Below are 24,610 nucleotides of genomic sequence, written 5' to 3'. Positions count from 1 at the left end.
ATAAATAAACAAAAAGGACCACTAAAGTCAGGTGAGAGAAATGTAGGCGAAGGTCTCAGCCATATTCAGGATCACCCAACCACTGTTCTTTGATACAAAGGGTACCATTTACTAAACACTTAGTATGTGTTTAATAACTTTACACACAGTAACTCAATCTTCATCACAACCTTAGCAGTTAGGTATGATCATCATTTTCATTTTAAACACCAGGAAATGGAAACTTAAGTAATCTGCCCTAAGTCACATGGGTAGAAAGATGTGAATCCAGAAGCCATGTGTTCAAGATAAAGACATCACGAGTGTTGATCACTGCCTGGAGGTATGCCAACCAAAATGGAACTTCACGTTCTAACACTGTAGAAAGGGAACTCACTCTAAAGAGCTAGAAGTGGGGCGTTGTGAATGGGAAGGAAACTGATTGCACTAGTGCACAATTCAGTGTCTATGACAGTTTTGAGGTGTTTTTCTTACTGCATGCCAGGTAGATCCAGCAGTGAGCTCCGATTTCTCCAGTAGGACCACATCTTTCATCCCCGCTTTAGCCAGGTGATAAGCCAGACTCACACCAATGCAACCACCTCCGATGATCACTGTCTCTGCTCTCTCTTTCCATCTTGTTTCTGCAGATGAGGCTGGGTTGTCCTTTCTGGAAGACAATTTTTTTTTAATGGTAGCTCTACTAGGCTATGGTAGCTATAGCTTTTTTAAAGGCATCTACGGCCTAACTTAGGCAACCTGGTTGAGGAAGGAAGGAGGAAGCACTTGAGCCTCATCGCATAGAATTCTGGTCCATTGTAGATAACTAGAATAGCTAAAGGACTGAACAGATGACTTCTTTTTTTTTCCCCCCCAGAGAATCTAGAGAATACTTTTCCTCGGTGTATTTAAAGAATACACTTGCAATCATTTTATTCCATCAAAAACCATCATCATCAGGAAGTTTAGTTCTATATATGTTGGATCACCTCCCTCCACTATTTTCTGGGTAAAAGAGAGCCAGATGGAGTGAAACATTCTTCCTTACTTAACTTCCTCTCACCGTGAACATGCTGCTCTAATTATAATTATTGCTCAGTGACTTAACATATTTATTTGCATGACTGTCTTCCTAGCTTGATTGTGAGCTTCTGCAAAACATAGTGTAAAAAGTCATGTGTCAGTAAGCCAAAGAACAACATACATACAAACACCCGGGTTTGCAGACACACAGACCATCTCTGGGTTGACACAAAAGTCACTATAACAGGTGCCTGGGGAAGGGGGTTGGAGTTGGAGAGACTTTTCACTGGGAACCTTTTGTGATACCGTAAAGTGATACCATATCACTTTTGTGCAATCGTGCAAGGAATAAAAAAAAAAAAAACAAGAAGAAATCCAAATGACCCCGAACGCTGGAGTCTGCCTTAGCCCCTCGCTCCCACCCTTCATCCTCTGGCCTTGGGCCTTTGAGCGGTGCAGGTTCCCACTCACCCTTCCAGGCCGCTGACGGAGCGAGGATGGCCGGGGCAGCGGGACAGTGGTAAGCCCCGCAGTGGGAGGCCCCGCAGCCGCTGCGCACCCAGGCAGAGCATGGCGAAGCCTAGGAAACGGACACCTGCTCCGAGGCCGGCCTGCAGGCAAAGGCCGCGGTAGGGGCGGGGGCTCCTCCCCCCGGCAAGGGGCGGGCTCCTGGACAGGCGCGCTCCCTGCCACCAGGCTCCCACAAAACTGCAGCATCATGGCACCTGCCGGGCGCCCCGGAGCCAAGAAGGTGAGTCTCCCAAAGTTTGTGACTACTCAGTCAGCCCTCCGGGCCGCGGGTCTCCCAGTTCCAGGAGTTCAAATCCCACCAGAGCCCCCAGCCCTGCACTGCAGTGAGGTCAAGGCCCCTGGACGGCTCTGGATCTCGGTTAACCTGATCGAGAGGCCAGGGTGACCATATGCCTGGGAGTGAGGATAAGACAACAAACCTGGGTACCATTTATTGTGCCCTGAACTAGCAGTCGGCACTGCGCAGAGTGCTGTACTCAAGCAATCTCTTCATCTTCACAGTTGTCCCATTTTATGGTGGAAGAAACTGAGGCCCCGGGAGTCAAGCCACTAGCTCAGAGCGGGACGGGGATTTGAGCCTTCGGATCAGAGGCCACACATTCTCTCCCCAAAGCCGGCCAGCACCCACAGTATTCCGGCGCTTCTGCCCCACTATTCCATTCCCCTGGGTTTTGGGAAGGGCCACGGTCTGGCCGTTCCAGGGTCTAGCCGTTCCAGGCGCCCTCTGACCCGAAACCATCCTGGCGGGGACAGTGCCAGACGCGCGATGGAGAGGAGGATGCCTGGGGACCCCTCCTCCTCATTCCACTCTGCAGCCGCTGTCTCCAGGCTTTTTTCCTCAGCCCCATTTCCAGTCGGGTTGCCAGCTATTGGTTTTGTCCGCCCATTTCTATGCTGTGTATGTGTGTGTGTGTGTGTGTGTGTGTGTGTGTGTGTGCGCGCACGCGCGAACACAAGGTGGGAAGAAGGGGTGACAAAATAAAATTAGGAAAGGCATGAACTTGGACGCGGGGACATTTCCAGGGCCCCTCAAGGCACCCCACCTGCACCCCGAAATTCCTAAGAGACGGTGGGAAAGAAAGGGGCGATGTGGACATGAAAATGTGCACCACTGATTTATTTATACTAAAAAGTTACAAACAACCAAGACACCCTACAGTAGTGGGCTCCCTAAATAAATTAACGTTCATCCACTTGATAAGTTGTTAGGCAGCCCATTAAGGAGCAAAGCATGGAAGCAGGCAAAGTGCTCTGGCGATGCTCATTTACAAAAGGAGATACAGCACAGACTGATTGCAACTACATGTGAAAGTATGTACACACCATCAGGAAGGACAAAATAATGGCAGTAGTCACATAGGATGAGGAATATGGATTTTAAAAACTTAAAAACATTTTGAATATATTTTTCTGATGATATAAGTAAAGTATGGGCATAGAAGAACATGGGAATAGTAAAAGCTCTTAAGAAGCAAAAACTGTCAGGCTAATTTTTCTCTAAACTTTCCCTAATACAATGTTCTCTTTTACAGTTCATTTTTAAGGTATTGAAATATGCTTTCTCTGTTCAATTTCTTCCTAGCCTCTACTCCTGCAGCACCAAGGTTACGGTATGCTAATCTATGTTAATGAGTACCTGGGCACTCAAATTAAAATGTTAAAGAGAGGGAGCTGGTCTCACCTCTCAGCTCACAGGTGCATTTTAAGAGTTCATTGAATTGCCACAAAGGACACTTCCAATTGCTTCTTCAATCCGAAAGAGCAGTCCCAGCAGCAATTTTCAGGCAGATTGGATCTCCAGCTGCCTCCTGCCACAGGGCGAAGTTGGTGGACTCCTTTGTATATGAGCAGAGGTACCCTGAAGCCAGATCTTAAATCCAGAAGTCCAGACACTGATATCTGCATAAAGGGGGATAACTATCTCTCAGAGCTCACGATCAGGTCCCAGGCAGGTCCACTGTCTAACTAAGGGAGGACAGGATGGAAATATAAATGCACTTACTGCCAGTGAGTCTCCAGTGTTCTTTACTTCACACAGTCCTGCCGTTCTCCAGCTGGCAGTCAGTGGAGGTGGTGAACACAGCGGTAAAGGAGGGGCTAAACGATGTTGTGAATTCAAATTGTAACTTAGTTATTCTGCCAATGGCTATTTAGAAAACTGGCAAATTTAAAATGTTGGACAAACATCTGGATAGCATAAAAATGCCTTACCTTTATTTGGTATCATGAAGACACAGTCAACATGGGTGCTATAATTTTCTTGAAAAGGCCCTAGCTAATTTTCTGTTACAGAGTATCATTTTTTTCACCTCAGGACCAAACTCGTAGCATAGGTGAGACATGTGACATTTTGAAAACATGTTTGTCCATCTTCTAACTCTGCATCGTTTATTAAGTGCTGACTCTGTGTTAGGTGGTGTAGGAGGTGGTAGGGGTATGTCACAAGATACGTCACCTGAGCCTCAGACACCTTACAGCCAAACAGAGGGAACAGGTAAATAAGCAGGTACTGCAGTGCAGGTGATGGATGCAGAAGTGGAGGGTGTTTGGACTTAAGCAGGATGCAAAGGAGAAGGCAATTGCAAATAAGGGTAGGTCAGGCAAGGCTTCGCACTGTCAGCAATGGAAGATAAAATAGGTGGCTAGAAGGAATTGGAGATCATTTCAATAATCCAGGGGCAGTGAGGATGGGGGGACATATACTGGACGTTTAAACAGACACACTGGATTTGGATGTGGGATATGAGATACTAACTTCTAGTACCTAAATTGTATACCAATGTTTTTTTCTCTCTAAAATTGTTTGATGTATACTATTAAATTTGATTTTTAACATAGTTAATTGAAGTGTGTTGGATTTTCAAGATGAGATTTTATACAGGTGACTACACCTCTATTTCTCTATTCTATATCCCTCTGCAGCACCCATTTATTACATTGTCTTGGGATGGTTTGTTGACCCACCGGCCGTCCCCAAGGTACCCAGACTTTGAGCTTCTTAAGGGCATGGACCTGGTCTTATTCTAATGTTTACCCCTTGTGCCTAGAGCTGTATCTGGCATGTAGTATGGTCTCACTAAAAGTTTAAAGCTAACATCTTTATTTAGTTTTCAAAAGTTCAAAACAAAAGGAACAAATTGTATTTTAAGGAGGGAGTAGAGGGATAGGTGAGGATCATGGTAAATATTAACATTTCTTCCACGTTCTGCTGAAAGTCATCTTCAGATGTGAAATATAGGAAAATAACCAGAGTGAGGAGCTCTCTGTCCAACAGCATTTACGGGTAACACAGCAGGGCTCCCCTCTGCTTCCCTCCACCAGAAAACAGATGGTGTGGCTCTGACAGCCTGGAACTTAGCTGCCAGTGCAGCCCCTTCCAATGTCCCTTTCTGGGCTGCACATGTGACTGATTCGATGGGGTAGCTCCAGGCTTTCCTCCCCCACTCATGCATTGCTCTGTGTCCAGCTGTAGGCAGGGCTGACATGCTGACATGCGCTGTACCTGCATTGTCACTAAAATGTTGTATCTTCAACTAATGCAGTTGGTACAAGAGGAACAGACACCATGGGGGTGCTTGCAGTTTGTCACAGGGTGGTCAGGGAAGGCCTCTCTGAAGAGACGACACTTGACCAAAAACCTGAAGGAGGTGAGAGGTGAGCCTCACAGGTATCCGAGGGAGGCATGTTTGAGACAATGGAAACCAAAGCCCCTGGATAACTGCTCTGGTCACAGACTTTTATTCGAGTTGTGAGTGATCTGAATAGAAAGGTAGTAAAATGGAAAAAGGTACAAATTTAGAAGAGTTGACGTCTGCTTTGTTACTTAGCTCTGTGATCTTGGGCAAATCACATGGCCTCTCTGAACCTTAGCTTCCTCTTTGTAAATTGCCTAGTTCTCAGAGTTGTTGGGAATACCAAATGATGGTGTGCATACGAGCATGCAGGAAAACATGCAGGAAAACGTAGGGCATAATTATCAAACGTTGCATTCATTAGGATTGTGTTCAGTGATTCACACAAAAAGAGAGGTTTATTTTTCTCACCTCATAAGAATTCTGGCAGTCCATGGTTGCTGCAGCTACTCAAAGCCAACATTAAGACTCCAGGCTGCTGCTATAACTCCTTTCCACTGGCCTTAGTGTGTGGCTTTCAATGGCATGGCTGCGGGATGACTGCTGCATCTCCAGGGTTTACGCTGACATTCCAATCAGGAAGGAAGCACGTGTGGAGAAGGGAGGGAGTGGGCCTTTGTATTGGGAAAGCAAAGCTTCTCTGGAAATCTTCCGTGGACTTCCACCTACGTCTCATCGGTCAGCACTGTGTCAAATGACCATCCCCAGCAGCCAGGAACCCTGAGATTCTTTTTTAAGTTGGTAACATTGTTGCCACCAAACAAAATACATTAGCAAGGAAGAGGAGAGAAAATGCAAATTAGTTAGGCAACTAGCAATGTCCGCCACAAACACGTTGAAAAACCCAAATGACTACTATGGGTACCCCTTCACTGTTTTGACGCCAACTAAACGTTATGAGAAAAAATGTTCACAGCACTCTGACCAAAACAAGTCCCTGGATTGTCCAAGAAATAATACTATACTCAATCTTTCTGAAATACTATTAGATACTGGTGATTGTAACAGGACAGGAGCTGTAAGAACAACATACTACTTTTCCAAAAATTAGAAACTGCTTTTTGAGGGAAAAAGAGGGGCCTTAGGTGATTTTTCCTTCTTTTTTTCCAGGGTATTTTAGAGCGTCTGGATGGTGGAGAGGTCGTGGTTGGAGACGGCAGTTTTCTCATAACTCTGGAGAAGCGGGGCTATGTGAAGGCCGGGCTCTGGACTCCAGAGGCCGTGGTGGAGCATCCGAATGCAGGTCAGTGCCGGCATCCCCAGGACTGTTCATCTGGGTGGCATTTTCAGTACACCTGCCTGAGAGAAGATAAAAAAATAATAGCATGTGTTTCCTAAGGATTGTTTCACTTGTCAAAGTTGCCAAGAGGTGGAGACACTGACAGTACGTGGGCTGAACAAATAGAAGACAATGATTTCTCTGTCCTCTGCCCTCTGTGCACACATATTTGCATTGTCATATAGAGAGAGTGCTAAAGTACACATCTTAATATTTGTTTTTCATGAATATTTACCCTATGGATAGTCAAGGGTTTCCTTAAGCATAGTAAAACTGTTACTGCTTCAGATTCATCCTTCTAATTTGAATATTGTAACAGTGTTTTTGGTAATGATGATTGATGATAGCTACCAGCTAACAGAGCATAGACAATGGACAGCCAGGTTCTGTTGCCAAAGGAGGAGGGGCAAAGAAAGAAATGCAGTTTTCCTCATTCTACTTTGAGGGCTCTCCAGGGCCAACTCTAAGTACGCCAGCTAGATGCTTCAAGGCATGAGAAACTGAATAAGCCCTCCTAGACCCAGAAACCAAGAGCAATTGGTCAACCAACCTTAACCTCTGCATCAGACTTCACCAAGCTCTGAGGCCCATCAGCAGGATACTATGAGGCAACTCTGAACAGCCCTGATTTGGTACTGACCCTGCCGTCAGTACCAAACTGAATTTTACTAACCTTGAATTTTACTAACCTTAATTTGCAAGTTTTTAAATAAGCGATAGGTTTGAAATTGTGTATGATTGAGAGAATTGTGTGTGAGTGAGCTGCTACTGCTGAAAATAGTACCTTCTGTCATTTTTAATATTTTAATTTCAATGAAAAAAAACCTACTCTGTAGTTCGTCAGCTTCACATGGAATTCTTGAGAGCGGGATCCAATGTCATGCAGACTTTCACCTTTTCTGCCAGTGAAGAAAACATGGAGAGCAAGGTAAACAGTAAGGCCAGTTGGCTGGGTGGGGGCAGGATGGGGGGCAGGTGGGCAGGGATCATGTAACATAATAAGAATAACCTCTCAATGGAAAGCTATGGAATTGACCCTATGTGTTACTACCCTTTATTACAAGCTCCACATAAAATATCTAAGTAATTAATTATTATGTAGATGTATATTCACTAAATTAATGAGTTTGTGGTCTCTTTATCTAGGGGAAGGGAGGGCATAGGACTGGGAAAGTATAGGTCTTTGGAAGGGCATGGCCATTTTTCTGTGCTATTTTTTGATAGAGAAAGAACAGTTCATAGATGTTCTTTCTACCTTCTCATTTCACATTTGTCTTTTCTGACTTGTCCATCTGGAGATAGGGTGGTCCTAGGTCACACAGCACTGGCCTAGGAAAGAGGACGGTTGGATCAAATGCCCAACTTTGCCACCTATTGGCTGTGTGACTTTGTGCAAGACGCTTAACTGCAAGGAGCATTGGTTTTCTCCGCAAAATGGAGATAACTTCTGTGTAACTGCCAAGGGTTGTTGAGAAAGGTGAATATGGTGAAGGATGTGGAAATGTTGTAAGATATTTTACAAAAGTAAAGTGTTAGCACTTATTGAGTGTCTGTTATAGTACATTCCCTAACACTAGATACAAAGATCATACAAAAGCATAGACACTATTTTGAAGTGGCTCAAGGTCAAGTGTGGGAGGTAAAGAGATATACTAAGATCCCATGTGGTAAGTACAGTAACGGAAACACAAACACATTGGTAGTAGAAGAGATGGCACCCAACTCTGCTGGTCTTCTTGAATTACAATCAAAACCAGTGACTTCTACTTATTTTATGTGCTCATTTCCCCCTTTGTTCTTGATTATATTTTACCTTTAAAATGCCAAGCTCACCATCTTAATTCTTGCTCTCTAATCTCAGTGGGAAGATGTAAATGCTGCTGCCTGTGATCTCGCCAGAGAAGTGGCTGACAAAGGCGATGCCTTGGTGGCAGGGGGGATCTGCCAGACATCAATATATAAACAGCGCAAGGATGAAGCAAGAGTTAAAAAACTTTTTCAATTACAGCTCAAGGTTTTTGCCAAGAAAAATGTGGACTTCTTGATTGCAGAGGTAAGCCTAGTGTTATAGTGAGAGTGTTAAACCTAGTGACAAGTATAAATGAATAGTCTTCAACCATCCTGAGGGCATTGGGTTGCCTTATGACCTCATTTCCTTCATGAAGATGGTTAAAGGTTTGCTTAAATGCACTATAGTCCACCTGTATGCTAGGTTCTCTGTGAAGCCACAGAACAGACCCAGGAGAGGCCCAACTGTGGACTTTGGTTTTCTAAGGTCAGAGCAATTGCAGCAGCTGACTCTCAGGGGCATATACTATGGGGTCAAGAGAGAGGACAGTGATTCAGGGAGTGTCCTCCCCGAAGGGAGAGGCAGGACTAGAAGGAACCGTGTGTATGGGCTGGTGGCCATGAGGGAGCAGAGCTTGGGGGCAGGTGGCTGGCTGCTCAGGCTCCTCCAGGCCCCGCCAATAATCGTCAGTATAGGACCGAGTAGTTCCCTTGCCCTCCTCCACTCTTGCTCACTCTTGCCTCTCTGTTTGCACTCAAACTATAACATGTGAGCAATATTTTAAAGAAAGAAACAGTAAGAACTGGTCATTGACCAAACATGAAGGCCCAAAACACTCCTTTCCTCTGCCTCCCAAAATTAAAAGCCCTCTTTCACCATTTGCCTTTACAATTACCAGAGTCAAGTCCTCAGGTCTTCGCCTCAACAAGGACAATAGCCTACCAACTGCTGGTTTTCCAATCTCTGTTGAACCTGTTGAAAACCTTGCTTCTCCAGCCTTCCCAAGGCTCAGGGCCGCCTACAGCTGACCCAGCTGGGGACAGTCCTTAGCAGAGCAGAGCACAGGCTCCACCCCACACATTCCCCAGAAGATGGGAACACCAGTGTGCTTTTTAAGAACCTCTCTTTTGACTCCCCCTGTCATTCCTCACATACTCCTTCTGCAGAATCTGTTTCTAAGTCCAGATGGAAGAATCAGGGAGATTTCTGCTAGATTTTCTTCACGTAAGATCAGCTTTTCAATGGTGGGCCTTCAGGGGGCTCCTGAGAAGCACCCCTGCAGATGTCATAAACCCACCAGACCAGGTGTCCTGTCCGTCATTTGCAGAGAAATTCAGTAGCTATCCCTCCCCACTCTGGGCTTCAAAGTTCTCATCTGGGAACATGATATTTCCATCCCTACTTCATAGAACACCTATGAGTACTTAAACAGAAGTGAATATAAAAGCACTTGGAAGTAGTATAAAGCATAACAAACTATTCATTACCTCAGTTCCATGAAAGATGAGTCCTAAATGTATTAACTGTTGCTCCTTCAAATTATGATTTTAAATACTCAGTTACTTAAAAAACCTTTGTGTTTTTTAGATGATATATGAATGGAAATCTATATACAGAGTGTGGAAAGAGTAGGTTTACAGTTGTGTGAGAAACAAAGAGTTTATTATTGTATTACTACTTATTAATTATTGCATTATTTTCCATATGACCAATGGTAAGCCTATTTTCCCCCACCCTCTATTGCTAAAGGAATTAAAATATATACTCAGAAAGGTATCCTTTAGTCAGTCTGATAGAGACACATGCCCTCAAGTTTTATTACATATTATATACTGTTATTTTTATAACTGTTTTGCCACATTTGCATTCTGCCACTCAAAATCTGCTTCATATTTGAACCAATAGAAAAAAAATAAAATTTCTCTTAGTATTTTGAGCATGCTGAAGAAGCTGTGTGGGCTGTGGAAGTCTTAAAAGAATCCGGTAAACCTGTGGCAGCTACTATGTGCATAGGCCCAGAGGGAGACAAGCACGATGTCACGCCTGGAGAATGCGCTGTTAAGCTGGTGAAAGCAGGTCATTTGAACTCGGGGTATGATGCCCAGCTCAGTTGTTGTTTATGAAATTTAGCAATGCTTGCTATTGTCAGAGCAGTTCAGGAATGAAAGAATGAACTGGAATTCACTTCCTCATCTATAAAACTGGGGAGGTAGAGGGGGTTGGCTGACCTCTAAGACACCTTCTAACTATTAACAAATAAAATGAACTAATAAAAAAATAAAATGTAACAGTTCTTCATGTCTTTGCACAGGGGCTTCGATTGTTGGCGTGAACTGCCGGTTTGGGCCTGAGAGCAGCCTGGAGACCGTGAAGCTCATGAAGGAAGGCCTTCAGGTCGCAGGGTTGAGAGCGCACCTGATGGTGCAGCCCCTGGGGTTCCACACCCCCGACTGTGGCAAAGGGGGGTTTGTGGACCTCCCAGAATATCCCTTTGGTGAGCTCAGGCACGGATTAGATGTCCTTGTTATTTCTGAATGTGACAGAACAGAAAGAGCTATAATGAACAACTATGGTACAGTCATACAATTCAGGAATGTATAAGGCAAAAACATTACGTGTTAACCAAAAATGAGCCATCTGAAGAATGAACAATCTAAAATTTACAGTTTTTTAATCGAAGAAAAAAAGCTTATCAGAGCATCTATCATTTGAAAAGGGAGATGGTAACAAATGCCATAACTGTTGTGTTACAGGACTGGAGCCCAGAGTTGCAACCAGGTGGGATATTCAGAAATATGCCAGAGAGGCCTACAACCTGGGGGTCAGGTACATAGGCGGGTGCTGCGGATTCGAGCCCTACCACGTCAGGGCAATTGCGGAGGAGCTGGCCCCAGAAAGGGGCTTTTTGCCGCCGGCCTCAGAAAAGCATGGCAGCTGGGGAAGTGGTCTCAATATGCACACCAAACCATGGATTAGAGCCAGGTAGGAATTTTTAAATTAATAACACTATTTTCTCAAATTTCATTTTATTTATTAGTATAAATACTATGCATGCGTGTAATAATAAAAAAATTTAGAAAGTATAGAATTGTATAAAATGAAAAGTAAAAGTTGCTCCCCTCCTGACACCCTCCCCAGAGAAAACAAACTCAAATAAGTGAGAAGCAACTTATTTTAATTGTTACTGTCTAGGGAACCTTAAAGTGCAGTAGCCACTAAAGATAAAACATTACTCTCTAGAGTAAAGTCAGCCATTCTTTGAACCCTGAACTCCCAAACACTGATGTTTGCAGACACTATGATCACACAGAAACCTGTGTGCACCTGGTTTCTGACATGTTTACTGTTCCAACATATTGATTGGTTCATTGTTTTCGTAAGTAAAGGGGGGGAACTATAAAAATATATGTAACACACAGATCTGTGACAGGAAAGTTTGTACTTTTCTTTATTTGTCTAAAAACAAGAAACAAATATTGACAAAGCTATTTGTATCCTGTTTTTTTGTTATTTTTTGAAGAATGACACTTTGTCTCATTGCATTAAAAAGTCTTCATATACGTGTCATTACATTAAAATATTGTAAATATATTACATTAAAATATTGTAAATATATTACATTAAAATATTGTAAATATTCTAAAATAGAATAAAAAGAACCCTGCTAGAAATTTCAGAATGAATTTAAGACTATAAAACTCAAACCCAGTGTTTTTTTTTCTGACAGGTGATATGAAACCTAATGATTGTTACTGAGGATACAATTTGAGAAAAACCCCTGGCATGAATGAATATGGACAGTTATTCTGCCTGTGTGTTGAAACTGAAATGAGATACAAACCTTTAATGAATTAACTGTGTATTTTTAAAACACAGGGCTAGAAGAGAGTATTGGGAGAATCTGCTGCCAGCTTCCGGCAGACCTTTCTGTCCTTCGCTGTCAAAGCCAGACATCTAAGGAAAAAGGGAACAGAAAGAAATGCCCCCAAGGCACTTCTGGACCCCTTCCTCGCCTGAGCCCACCCTGAGGTTTCCAGCCACTCATGTGGGGCAGCGCCTTCGGTTAAATACAACATAGGAGCGTAGCACTCTTGCAGTGGTGGAGCACCCAGCTGGATGCTGCAGGGGATGCAACGACGATGAGAAAGGCTTCTTGTTCTCAAGTATTGCTGTCCAGTAATACTGTAGTACATTGTTTTCATAGTTAGCAACAATGGCAAACTTGTCTTGGGATAAATTAAAGATTAAAAAATAACCAGAAGTTACTGAGCACCAAGCTAGTGAGGAATTCAGGTAACTGAGCCAGGTGCTTGAGGAAGACGGGGTGGCATTCTGAACTGATGCACTGAGCCTGCTTTCCTTAAATGATTTGTATAATGATTCCAAAGGCATTTCCCAAAGAAAGAAGCAAAAACCATTTTTGAGCAATGGAAAGATTTTGAAATAAGTGTATAACCTTCCAAAGTGATTACTTTCAAAGATGATTTTACTTAAAGGTGTTAGGCACTAGAACTTTTATAATCACAAGTAACTAGATTTAGGGAAAAAGACAATGACAATGAGATAACATCTTATATTTTTCCTTATAGTATTTACCATTGTGCTAGGCATAATAATAGATGCTCAATGAAATGCTTATGGTTTAAAATAAGTAAAAACAAATAGTTTTAGAAGACCTTTTTAAAAGTCAATGTTCAAATCTATCTTGGTCTAATATTTTCTTGATTCATCTTTATGTTATTTTCTATGTACTGATTTCTCTCTATGTTTCAAAATAATGTACCAATTTGTGTCAGTTAATAAAAGTAAAAATAATTTACCTTTTATAGTGTTTGACTATTTAAAAATTTTTTGGATATTCTCTGAAATAATAATAACAAGCATTTATTACTTCTGTTCTAGGCTCCTGCTTTTCTTTCTCTCTCTCTCCCTGTGAGAGTGGATGCTCACACAATAACAGCTTGCTTAGTAGATAAAGATCTTGTGAAAGGGCAAAGGGCAAGAGCTAAGAGGCTACATCGGGAGGGGCGCCCTTCTTCACTCTGAACCCCTTCCTTGTGTCTGCAGTAGTACAGACTAAAACCTTCGTCCAGTGCCATACCATACAGTTCAGAGATGGTGTAACAAGTAAACATGAATTACATATGGTAGGTGATAAGGAAATGTTTTAAAATCTAGGTCCCTTGGCTCACAAAAAATGAAAATCATTGGAAGTCCATGTTAGCTGAGAGCAATTCATTTAGATTTTTAGAAAGAGTCAAGTCATTCATCAGCTTTTCAGATTGACAATTGTGATATATACCAAAAAATTAATTAAAATATGCTCTCTAGAATTTGTTAGTCATAGGATCGACATGAATTGAAAGATGTGAATAAGGAAATTAATAGGGAAAAATGAGTTTGGAGAAGATGCGCAGACTGAGAGTAACAAGATGGGACGTGACATGAAGATCAGCCAGAGCAATCACGCAGTGTGCGGCCGCGAAAGCTGCTCTAGAAGAGAATTTAACAACTGTATTGTGTGCTGCTTTGCTGTGCTAACTGTTGTCTGAGCATTATTGACTAGAAAAGTCATCCTAGACCTGTTAAACACGCTGGTTTCATTCTGGGTATAGTGAATGCAGTGCCCAGAATAGAATGTTGATGAGATGGAAATTGATAGAACTTCCAGACTCAAGCAGGTGTCCCATAAAGGAAATTCTTTAAGAGAAATATTTCCTACATTAAAAGGTCCCACAATTATATAGTGATTGGATCAAACGTCAGATCATAATAAAAACATATCAGGGAAACGTATTTCAAACCATATAGTTCTAACTCCAACTTTTTTAAATGCATACTAAAGTGTTAAATTCTTATTTATGATTTGCTTTAAATATATTAGTCTATTAAAATTGGAGTTATTTTTAAAGACAAAATTTCCTCAGGCTTTGATTTGGTTGGAAGAAATTAAGAAAAAGGTTATTGTTTATAAAAAGTGAAGAATGCTGAATGAAACTAAGAATTGGTTTGGACTAGCTCTTTCCAGTTCCACAGCAGATGTTTACTGTACTTGGGAGTTATCAAAAAACTAAATGTCCCTCTGATAAACCCTGCTGTGCCCTGCGTAGAATCAGCAGTGCCGACTAGTCGATAGCTGGCACAGAAACAATGTAAGGGGTCAAGAGACATGCTGAAACTAAGTTGTGAAGTTCAGCTGGAACAACAGTTCCTGCTTTGGGATGATCACAGCCATGATTTGATACCCTTATGCAAAGCCATTAGCAAAGTTAAGCAACTCATTCTGGCTGTACAGTCAGCTGATTTGAAGATGAGCACATATTTTGTTCAATCAATAATGAACATTCTGAAAAGAGCTTCAGAAGGGTGCAATTTTGCCCATCAGAGTTATTTTATCAAAGTCTTGAGCCAAGTGACCAGGACATGCTGACTGTGGCGTTGCTGGCACTCTGGCAGTCACATTTCATTTCATTCAAAATAGTAACATTGGAGAAGCCTCTTTCCATTCGACGATGACTACACGCCTTGAGGGCTCTGTGTGCTCATGCCAATTATATTCACTCACTCATTCATTTGTTCACTCACTCACTCATCCATTCATTATTCAAATAACATTTACTTAGTGATTGACCTATGATAGTCCCTGTACTCATCCTATGTGCTTCCACAGTACCCTAGATTTATCATGAATAAATACTATGTAGTTTTAATACTCCCTTGATCACTCTTATTTATTTACATGCCCCTGATGAGAGGGGGCAGAGAAAATATCTTAATTGTTGTATTTCCAGTACCTGGCACAATATAGAACTCAAAAAAGGTGTTTTTGGAGAAGACGTGGAGAAAAGGGAACTCTCATATACTGTTGGTGGGAATGTATATTGGGGCAGCCACTATGGAGTTCCCCCCAAAAGTAAGAATAGAACTACCATATGATCTAACTATACATGCTTCTGGATATATGTACCTCTGTGTTCACTGCAATATTATTCATAATAGACAAGATATGGAAACAGCCAAGTGTCCATAGACAGATGAATGGATTTAGAAATTGTGATATATATATATTGAAAACACTTTAGTAAAAATATTTTGGAAATTCACAAAAACTCCAGGAGTGCCAGAGTCAGGCCGATATCAATGAACAGCCCTCAAATCAGCTCAAGGGTGAACCTACGGTTGGCAGTAGGTCTGAGGACCCACACCCGTGCCTTGGCCAGAGCTTATGCCAGAATAGGGATTCCTACTTCATCACACTGCTTACTTCTCAGTCAGACTCTCAAGTTCATGTTTCTGATTAATAGGGCCTAAAGCACAGGCCCACTACATTCTGTCAGGAAAGTGAATTTGGGGGCTTCTACCTTGTGAGGGCAGGACTCCTGAAACAGGAACTTACACCAGAACACAAAAAATATTCAAAGCTTGGTAGGCAGCCAGACAACATGGTCACATTAACAAACAGAAATCAAATAATCAATTGACTACAAGTACCCGTATGAGGCTATCACATTAGAATTTATATGTGTGAAATATATCATATTTATTACATAATTAAAGTCATAAGCTGAGATTCTAAGTTAGAGATAATAACTGAAATAAAAACTAAAGAGAGGGAAAAGAATTTAAGTTTTCCAGAATCTTTAATGACCATGAAGATCTGATTTAAAATGGAGCATTTATTTATATTTAACTCATAGAAATGCTCGGTTTCTTTTCCCACATTTTCTTTCAGCCGGAATACTAAAACAGCAATATAACATTTTAGAGCCCTGGATGATTCTCTCTTCTGGTCCTACTCTATTTTTTGTTGAGGAAAGGAAACAGGCCCCAGCAGGTTTGGTGATTTACCCAAGGGGTCACTGTTGAAAAGAAATCATGTTGAAAGGCCCAAAAGTTTCATTGTTTTTTCAAGAGCCTCCCACAATACAGTCGGGAAGTAGGACTCTTTGATGGAGAGGGCCCAAGTCGGGGCTCCCTTCAACGTCCTGCCAGAAAGCCTACTTAGGCTTGCTGCGTTCTTCTGGGGAGATTTATTCCTGCCTCCTCCCAGTATGCAGTATCCTGAAGCCTCGGCCATGAAGAATGAGACAAATAAAACCAATTTCCACAGAGGCCATAATGCAGAAACTACTGCTCCCCCCGCCCCCCGCTGGTAAATCATGCAATTGAGACCACTTTCCCTACAAATTCTCTCCCTTTGTTGTGGCATTTCAGCATCCACTGGACAAATATTTACTGGAGGTCTACTTTGTGTCAGGCGCCAGTCTAGGCAGTGGCCAGCATTACTAACGTCAGTGCTTTAGGATTAATTTGTAGAGCATGGAAGCTTGCTCCATCAAATAAAGGTCTCTAAAATGTGGCAGAAAAACTATCACTGGGCGTCACCTTAAAATAGCAAGCAGTTACTAGAGTAAATAAATAGCCCTTGGAAAACATGTTTTGATTCTTTAAAAAAATACCTCAAGGAACAGAATAGAACATTTTAAAAAGGATATGATGGAGAAAATACATTTAATTAATTAATTAGCTCATTGATGTAACTAATGTACCTGTATCGGTATCACTTCTGAATGATGGGAGAGGAAGACTGAGAGAGGAGAGCAGCAAGAGCCTGGGTCATCTGAAGAACAAGTTAAAATTTTGTCCCTTGGTACTTTGTTTATACAGTAACAAGTGCCACAGGTCAAACTACATTTTATGTTGATGTAACCAAATGTTAGGGATTGGGGTAGAATAGTAAAGAAGGAAATTAGGTAAAGAGTTGGTGACCTATGTTCAAGTCCCAGTGGTTCCAGTAAAGATATCTGTGATCTTGACAAGTCACTAAATCACTCTAAGCTCCATCACCTTAAACACACACACACACACACACACACACACACACACACAAAAGAGTGAGGGAAAAGGGCAAACCATGGAAGGGTAAAAAATATTTGCAAATCTTGTATGTGATTAGGATTAATATCCAGAACATATAAAAAACTCCTACAACTCAACAACAACAAAAAGCAAACAACCTGATTTTAAAATGGTCAAAGGACTTGAATAGATATTTCTCCAAAGAAGGTATGCAAATTCCCAACCAGCATATGAAAAGATATTCGGCATTGCTAATCACTACGGAAATGCAAATCAAGATCACAACGAAATACCAGCTAACGCTGATTAGAAGTAGCCAGTGTTGGTGAGGACATGGTGAAACTGGGACCCTTGTGCACTTTTTGTGGGAATGTAAAATAGTATAGCCACTATGGAAAATAGTATGGCAGTTCCTTATAAAATTAAAATAAAACTATCACAGGATTCCACTCTTTGTGTATACTCAAAACAATTGAAAGCAGGGACTCAAACAGATATTTCTAAATCCATGTTTACAGCAGAATTCTTTTTAAAAAAATTTTAATTATTAGAGAGAGAAGAAGGGAGAGAGAAACAAACCCAGGCATTGCCCTGACCAGGAATCAAACTGGTGACCTTTTGCTTTACAGGATGACGCCCAACCAACTGAGCCACACCAGTCAGGGGTATAGCAGCATTATTCACAATAGCCAAAAAGCAGAAGCAACCCAAGTGTAAATCAATGGATGGATGGCTAAACCAAAAAAATATGGTATATACATACACTGAAATATATTCTGCCTATAGAAGGAATGACATTTTGACACAGTCTATGAACCTTGAAGACATTATGGTAAGTAAAATAATCCAGTCATATAAGAACAAAAACTGTATGGCTCCAGTTATATTGGGTACCCAGAGTAGCCAAATTCACAGAGACAGAACGTAGAGTGGTGATTGTCAGGAAACAGAGGAAGGGCACATGACAACCTGTTGTTCAACGGGGACTGTCAGTTTGGGAAGATAAAAAAAACAGTTCTAGAAATGAATGGTGGTGATGGTTATACAACAATGTGACCATATTTAATGCCACTGAATTTTACGCTTGAGAATGGTTAAAATGCAAATTTTGTCATGTATATCTTACCACAGTAAAAAAGTCAGGAGGATAATATCTCATAGAATTGTGATGCAATCAAACTTGGAACCTTGTACAAATGAGTTAATAGTGTAACAGGGTGCAGATTGGGGGTCCCCCAAAGCAGCAGAGAATACTCCCCACAGACCTGGATTGGGGAAGGGGAAGCAGATGATATGGCATTTAAGACACTTTGCATTACAATGGCAAGTTGATAGCCATGTCTTTCCTGAAGGGAAGCAGACTGCCAACCTGGGCAAAGGCATATGTGACATTGGGAGCACTCAGGGACTCCTGACATAGTCAGGGGGTGGGTAGGGGGAACTTATACAACACTTGTGTGAGAGGCAGGAGCCGGATGTCCGTGTGTCACTGAGAACTCTTGACCTGACTAAAGACGGCAGCTAAAAGAAGGTACAAGAGATATGGGAAAACTGACAAAAGTAGCAAATTGTAGGAGGGACCAGATATGAGGACACATAGGAAGTTCTGGACCAAGCATTTAAAATGAGGGTGGGTGAGAGAGAAGAGAGGCAGCCATGAAGAAGGAGCCATGAAGTAGGAGGATTCGACCATGAGGTCCGAGAGAGGAACCCACAAGCAGCTCTGCAGTTTGTAGTGCGGCAGTCCGCCATGAGGGCTGGTGTGTAAGGCAGAAACCATGCCTGCCCAGAGTCTGGATTCCACCATGCAGCCTGGGGTAGTGAGGAAGGCAGCCATGTGGGCTGAGGAAAGGGTGTAAGGAGAGAGCTGATGGAGCCGTGTGGGGATCCAGCAATGCTGATGGAACTGTGCAGGAACCTGCCAAACCAAGCACAGATTCACAGAAGATGCTCTGCAGCTGAACTGTGACCAGGAATGTAGACTCCTGCTTCTCTGAAGGACGTACAGGGAAGCCATTCTCTTGGGACGTGTGCCTCCTTGGACTCCACTGTGACCCAGTGCAACACGGCACATGTTTCCCTGAACCATTACATGGAGGCTGAGAACAACACACCCCAGATCCTGAAGGAGAGAGCAGCTGTGAGAGGATGATGACTCTGAAACCCACAAGGGCACCTTCCAGAGAGGATGGAGATCTGTTTGTGCAGCCACTGTAAGAACAGATAAGGACATGGGGAACTTCTGGGAATGGTTTTGGCTTATACACTGGTGGAGAGCAATGGAAGCACTGCGTCTCATGGGAGAACAGGGCTCTGAGCAGGAATGCTCCCATCCCACACCCCAACGCTGGAGTCCTGCAAGTAAAAACCTGCTTCATTCAACATTAAATGTTGAGTCCTGTATAAAGGCCACACTTGGATGAGTCCTGGTTTGCTTGGTTACAACAGCACTAGGCACCCAGAATGAGTTCCCCTCTTTGACATTGTAGGGAGCTCCAGGCCAGAATTTCAAGCCACAGCAGTGCCTGCCTTTTGTACACTCAATTCATCACACAACTAGAGCAAGTGGCCCCTGTGCCCTGTCCCACTCCCTCTACACTTTCCTACTTTGCAGGGTGATCAGGTTCCCTAGCCCACACAAACTTCCCTTCCTAGGGTGGAACTAGGGAAGGGTGATCAGGGGAAGATTTACCAGGGAAAACTTTGACTTGAATCTTAAAGAATAACCAAGAGCACAAGTGGAGAAAGTAAATGAATGCCTGATAATACACAGTTAACTAGTCTTCCAGATTTGCCAGACATTTATTCAAATGTATAAAATAATGTGTGGGGAAAGCTATTCATTTCAGTTTTATCTGAAGTGGCAAAGCATGGATATGTTACTATACATCAGTAGGGACAGGATAAATAAGTCCTAATATAGTGCACAATAAAATACTACTAAGCTATTAAAAAGAGGAAGCTTCTGTTCTATTAATATGAAATGATTGCAAAATATATTGTTAATTGAAAAAAACAAAAAGGAGATAATGTCTATGGTGCACTACCGCTTGGAAATGGGGGCCGGAAATGCTCAGACACATTCGCTGCTGTGCATAAAGTATTTCGGAACGAACACAAGGTAACTGGAGCACTGGCTGGTGGCGCAGGGGAGGTTAAACCCGAGGGACAAAACACCCTTTTTAAATGTTGAACCAAGTGACTGTCTTACCTATTTTAATTAACTGATTAATTAAAATAAAGTTAACTTTTAAAAAACAGATCGTCAAAAAATAAATAAGTAAAAACAGACCTTCTACACATTATGCAATGCTAATCTAATAGCCATTTTAAAAAGAAATGAAACCACCACCCTGAAATAGTGTTTTAATTTTCCTTTTTATTGTTTATTTTAGATCATCAATGTATAGTTAATCTCATTAACAATTAATGACCTTTTGAATTTTGGGTAGCTTAGGTATTTATTAAGCACTAAACTTATTTTTTTAATAGATTACTTTTATAATAAGGAAACTATTAGAGTTAATACTGTCTATCTAAATCATTCCCTACCACCAGTGAAATCTTTGTATTCAAAATCTAGACTGGCTTATTTTAGTTTTTTTAGTTTATTTAGTTTTGGGACCTTTTGTGGGATCTACAAAAGGTCAAGAAGCTGTTTTATGTCATTTTTATTTATGTTTTTAATTCCTATTGGTGTATAAGCAACATACAAAAATATATATATATGTTGTGAATGTATAGCTTGGTGAATGTACACAGCACTTAGATTAAGATACAGAACATTACCAGCACCCCAGAAATATCCCATTCCTTCCTTGTCATTCTCCCTCACCCTACAGTGATCAGTATTGTGATCTCTAAGAGCATAGCTTAGTTTTGTCTGCTTTTTGTACATTATGTAGATGTAATTTTATAGTATTGCCTTTTGTGTTTGGCTTCTTTTACTCAATACTGTCTATCAGACTCATCCATATTGTTGCATGTAGTTACAAGTGAATCATTTATATAGCATTCCATTGTGTAAATATGTTCATTTATTCATTCTATTGCTGATAGGTTTTTGGATAGCTTCCAGTTTGGGATATTTATGAATGGGCTGCTACAGACATTCTTGTACATGCTTTTGAGGAACATTTATATAAGTTTCTATACAGGAGTAGACTTGCTTGATACAGATATAAACAACTTTAAAAGATGTAACCAAACATTTTTTTCCTAAACAGTTACACCAATTTACACACCTACCAGTAGCATCAAGAGTTTCAGTTGCTCCCCATCCTCCCTGGCATTTCAGGTTTTTCATTTTAGCTCTTCCAGTGCATGTGTAATGTTATCACTGGAAGCTGGTTTCTGAAAGTTCCAACTTCTTTTAGAAATTCTTTAAGCTGAGGAGGTTATAAAGACCAAAAGAGGTTACAACTGAAGAAGTAGAAGTTAGAGAGAACTTCTTGTTTTTAATGTATCTCCTTTTTTACTCTTTAAAAATCTTATATGCATGTATGAACTTGAATATATATATTCCTATTTTCCTGAGATTCAGAAGATGGTGGGTGATGCTGATTTTGCTACTTAGAAATGTGTTATTACTTTTGTAAGCCAACTGAGGGCTGTGTATTGGTGATAATCTTTACGTAGACTAAAGTCATTCCAGCCTACCCCAAAGAAGTGCTTTACATGAACAAAGATTTCTATAATCACCAAGCTAAAGCCTTAATGGAGTCCTCTTCAGATGCAGCTGACTGGTAAAACAGTTATGTACAGACCAACAGGAAACAAAAATGAGAAAATATCAAGTTTTTCAGGAGGAAGAAAAGGTGGGGAGGAGGACTCTGGTTCCTGCCAAGTACTGGGTTTCCCATTAAATGTAAGCTCCTTGGCCCGCTGCTCGGGTCTAGCCTTGCCTGGGCTCAACAACACATCTCACCCCACCGTGGCCAGACCTTCCGTGAGCCAGCATTGAGCTTTCCCCCACGTATCTATCTCTCCCTTTTTCCCCTCTCACACCACACATCCGTCGACCTGGTGTGCTTTCCCCTGCAGATTCTAGGCCAGGACATGGATTGTTCCTGGGGTATAACTCCCAGATCAGGAGCTACATGCCGGAGCTGACAGACTACATGGGTATCGTGTGGTAGCCCCATGGGAAAAGGGGCGTCTTTACCCCTGACTGCACCTTTTTCCAGTTAAAGAGTCAATATATGCCTTAGTTCTCCTTTCAACAGCTCACAAAGATGAGGAAGACCAAGCTTTGACTGGCAATCCCAGGAAATTATGGCTTTTCTTTTCCAATGTCTATTTAAAACGATGACATTTCAGAGTGACTGGACATGCCAGGGGTCACACACAGTCCAAAAGTCATGGTGCATCTGCGGGTGATGCCCATGGCAGGACAGGCTGTTTCCTGTCTGTAACTGGTTGTCACTGAATCTGAACTCGCCCTGACCAAGAGAAGGGACCTCTCTGTTGGGCCAGGTGAGTGGGAGGGGCTGTGCTAGATGAAATTATAAAGAGTTGGGGAAGAATTTTTAGAAAATCAGTTTACTGAAGAGAAAAGTATAGAGTAGCTCTAAAGAGTACGATTTCTGGCTTCTTTCTGCCTGGGCTGAAGTCCCCCTCCCAGCTCCCTGTCAACACGACTTTGAGAAAGTTCCCATTTAACATGCTCCTCAGTGTGGTCATCGGTGAAGAGGGATGGTAAAGTTCCTACCTGCTAGGCTTGTTTGTGAGGGTTGCATAATGTCTATGAAGCCGTTAGCACTGCTAGCTCCATGTGGTAAGTGCTCTGAAGTTAGAGTTATACGAGGTTTTTCTAAGAAAAGAAGCAGAAGGACACATGGTGGCAGATGACAGGCTATTTGTGTGGACAGAAAACAGGACAGGCAAGGAGGAAGAGAAGAGAGGAACTTCCAGAGTGGGGAAGAGAACCTGCAGTGCTGCCGTCACACCAAGAGGACAGGTTAAGAAACTGGGGCGCCAGAACTCACAGGAAAATGACTGGAGGACTCTCTGGTGGAATCCAGGAGACTCTGCACACGCTGGCAGATCTGCCAGCTTTGAGAGAAACAATTTTACCTGGGGCAGAAGGAAGCTCTGAACAGCCCAGAAACAAACAAACAAACAAACAAACAAAAAGGAGTTTTTTGCTCCAGGAATTAGGAATGGACAGAAGTTGGCAGCACAACAGAGGTGTCCTCCGAGTCAGCCTAAGGAAGTGCTTGCTCACCACAGGGGAAGGCAAAGAAAGTGCCCTGGCAAAGGGCTATTTATATTATGCTCTAATTTACGTCAAGCCAACTTTATGCAAAGCCAACAGCAAAAGGAAGGAAGGAGGGGAGGGAGGGAAATCTGGAAAGTTACTTAGCTTCAACTTGAGTTTTAATAGGAAGAAACCAAGGCACTGAAAAGGGAGTGATTGTGTGAGGTGGTTTGATATGCCTGGTGTGTCGGGATGCATGTTGAGTGTGGCCATTGCACTGGACAGAGGAATAAAGTGAGAAGAGGCTGTGCACCCAGAGAAGAGGATGTTAGATGAAAAGCCCACCCTCGCCATCCATTTATGATGATCCTGGGTAGTGGCAACTGGGGTTAGGGCTAGAGGAAAATATAAGGAAAGTAAAACCTTCAGTTTGGGGGCTATCTGGTAGAACTCAGACCAAAGGATATCTCACGTGTATTTGATAACCCCCAAATACATTTGCAGAAGTTGAAAAATCAAATGCCTTTAAGTTAAGGTAAATATGTGAACCAGGAGAGTGTAGGACAACTGGATGAGGTCAGGCTGGCAGACTGGACGGCTCTACATAAAGGAATTCACATGCAATTTTTTGAAAAGCACTGGTCTTGCCAAAGGAAACCAGAGGCTGGCCCCATTTCCATGTCAATAGTTTGCAAACGCCGTTTTATATGGTGCTAAAACATAAACCCTTTTCAGCTTTTAAAGGTTAAAGGAAACATTTTTAGTCTAAAGAGATCTATGAAAAGACACATTCATTTTTAAAGACACTTCCAATTAAATGGAAAATGAAAAGTCCTGATATTTTCCCCATCTACATATTGAAAAGAAGGACATTTTAACTCTTTTATGAGATGGTGTACATCTCCCCCTTGGAAAGAAGGAGGGGCTATGAGCACGGTGTTTGAAACATTGTCTGAACAGTACTTCAATGTTTGTTGAGTGAATAAATGGGGTTATAAGTAAAGCAAAGCACTAGCGAAAGCCCTTGCTTTTCAGGTTATAAAACTTAGGGGGTTGATCTCAAGCTCTAAGCCTCCTCTGTCCATTCAGGATTTATCTCTCACCCCAAACATTTTGGTAGGAGGCCAAAGACTTCAGTGTTATGACCTTCCTCGTCTCATTGCTCTGGAAGAGAACAAAGAACACGGCAGCCTCCCAAGAACAGCTGCGACAGAGCTCACTCCCTGGTGGTATCCAAGTGGACTTGGTCCGTCGGGAACTGGCAGAGGAACTTCGGAGCTCACACTGCTAACTCTCTTAACTCTCTGAGTACAAAGAGG

At 42.1% G+C, this 24,610-nt stretch overlaps 2 protein-coding genes across 5 annotated transcripts in view; one reads left to right on the top strand and one right to left on the bottom strand.

Annotated features, from left to right (window-relative positions):
- DMGDH (dimethylglycine dehydrogenase) overlaps window positions 1–1,645 on the bottom strand; it is a 63,297-nt gene extending 61,652 nt beyond the window's left edge. Inside the window, exons 1-2 of one of the 3 annotated variants that reach the window (XM_045847919.1) lie at window positions 1,474–1,645; window positions 475–649 (exon numbers count right to left, since the gene is read on the bottom strand). In XM_045847919.1, the coding sequence (XP_045703875.1) occupies window positions 475–649; window positions 1,474–1,574 (276 nt within the window). In that variant the 5' untranslated portion in view covers window positions 1,575–1,645. The remainder of the gene's footprint in view (window positions 1–474; window positions 650–1,473) is intronic. The other 2 variants (XM_045847918.1, XM_045847920.1) reach the window with 2 other exon arrangements.
- BHMT2 (betaine--homocysteine S-methyltransferase 2) lies at window positions 1,634–13,057 on the top strand. Of its 2 annotated transcripts, none has more exons than XM_045847922.1 (8): window positions 1,634–1,753; window positions 6,276–6,408; window positions 7,281–7,372; window positions 8,306–8,497; window positions 10,162–10,309; window positions 10,545–10,727; window positions 10,987–11,215; window positions 12,110–13,057. In XM_045847922.1, the coding sequence occupies exons 1-8, from the start codon at window positions 1,721–1,723 to the stop codon at window positions 12,189–12,191; spliced, it is 1,092 nt and encodes a 363-aa protein (XP_045703878.1). In that variant the 5' UTR covers window positions 1,634–1,720; the 3' UTR covers window positions 12,192–13,057. The 2 variants fall into 2 exon arrangements, with proteins under 2 accessions (XP_045703878.1, XP_045703877.1); XM_045847921.1 differs by lacking the exon at window positions 1,634–1,753 and adding an exon at window positions 5,035–5,180.
- Window positions 13,058–24,610: the final 11,553 nt, after the last annotated feature.

This window comes from Phyllostomus hastatus, unplaced genomic scaffold (genome assembly GCF_019186645.2).
Source record: "Phyllostomus hastatus isolate PE091 unplaced genomic scaffold, TTU_PhHast_1.1 phas_contig_58, whole genome shotgun sequence".
Classification (NCBI taxonomy): domain Eukaryota; kingdom Metazoa; phylum Chordata; class Mammalia; order Chiroptera; family Phyllostomidae; genus Phyllostomus; species Phyllostomus hastatus.
The sequence above is the reverse complement of the archived record's forward strand: the minus strand, read 5'-3'. Positions and strand labels throughout refer to the sequence as shown.

Excerpts from the sequence above, each read along its gene's own strand:
- BHMT2 (XM_045847921.1), top strand. The coding sequence starts at position 5,052 with ATGTTGTATCTTCAACTAATGCAGTTGGTACAAGAGGAACAGACACCA. Across the intron at positions 6,409-7,280 it reads GGTGGAGCATCCGAATGCAG|TTCGTCAGCTTCACATGGAA; the intron begins GTCAGTGCCGGC and ends CCTACTCTGTAG. Across the intron at positions 7,373-8,305 it reads AAGAAAACATGGAGAGCAAG|TGGGAAGATGTAAATGCTGC; the intron begins GTAAACAGTAAG and ends CTCTAATCTCAG.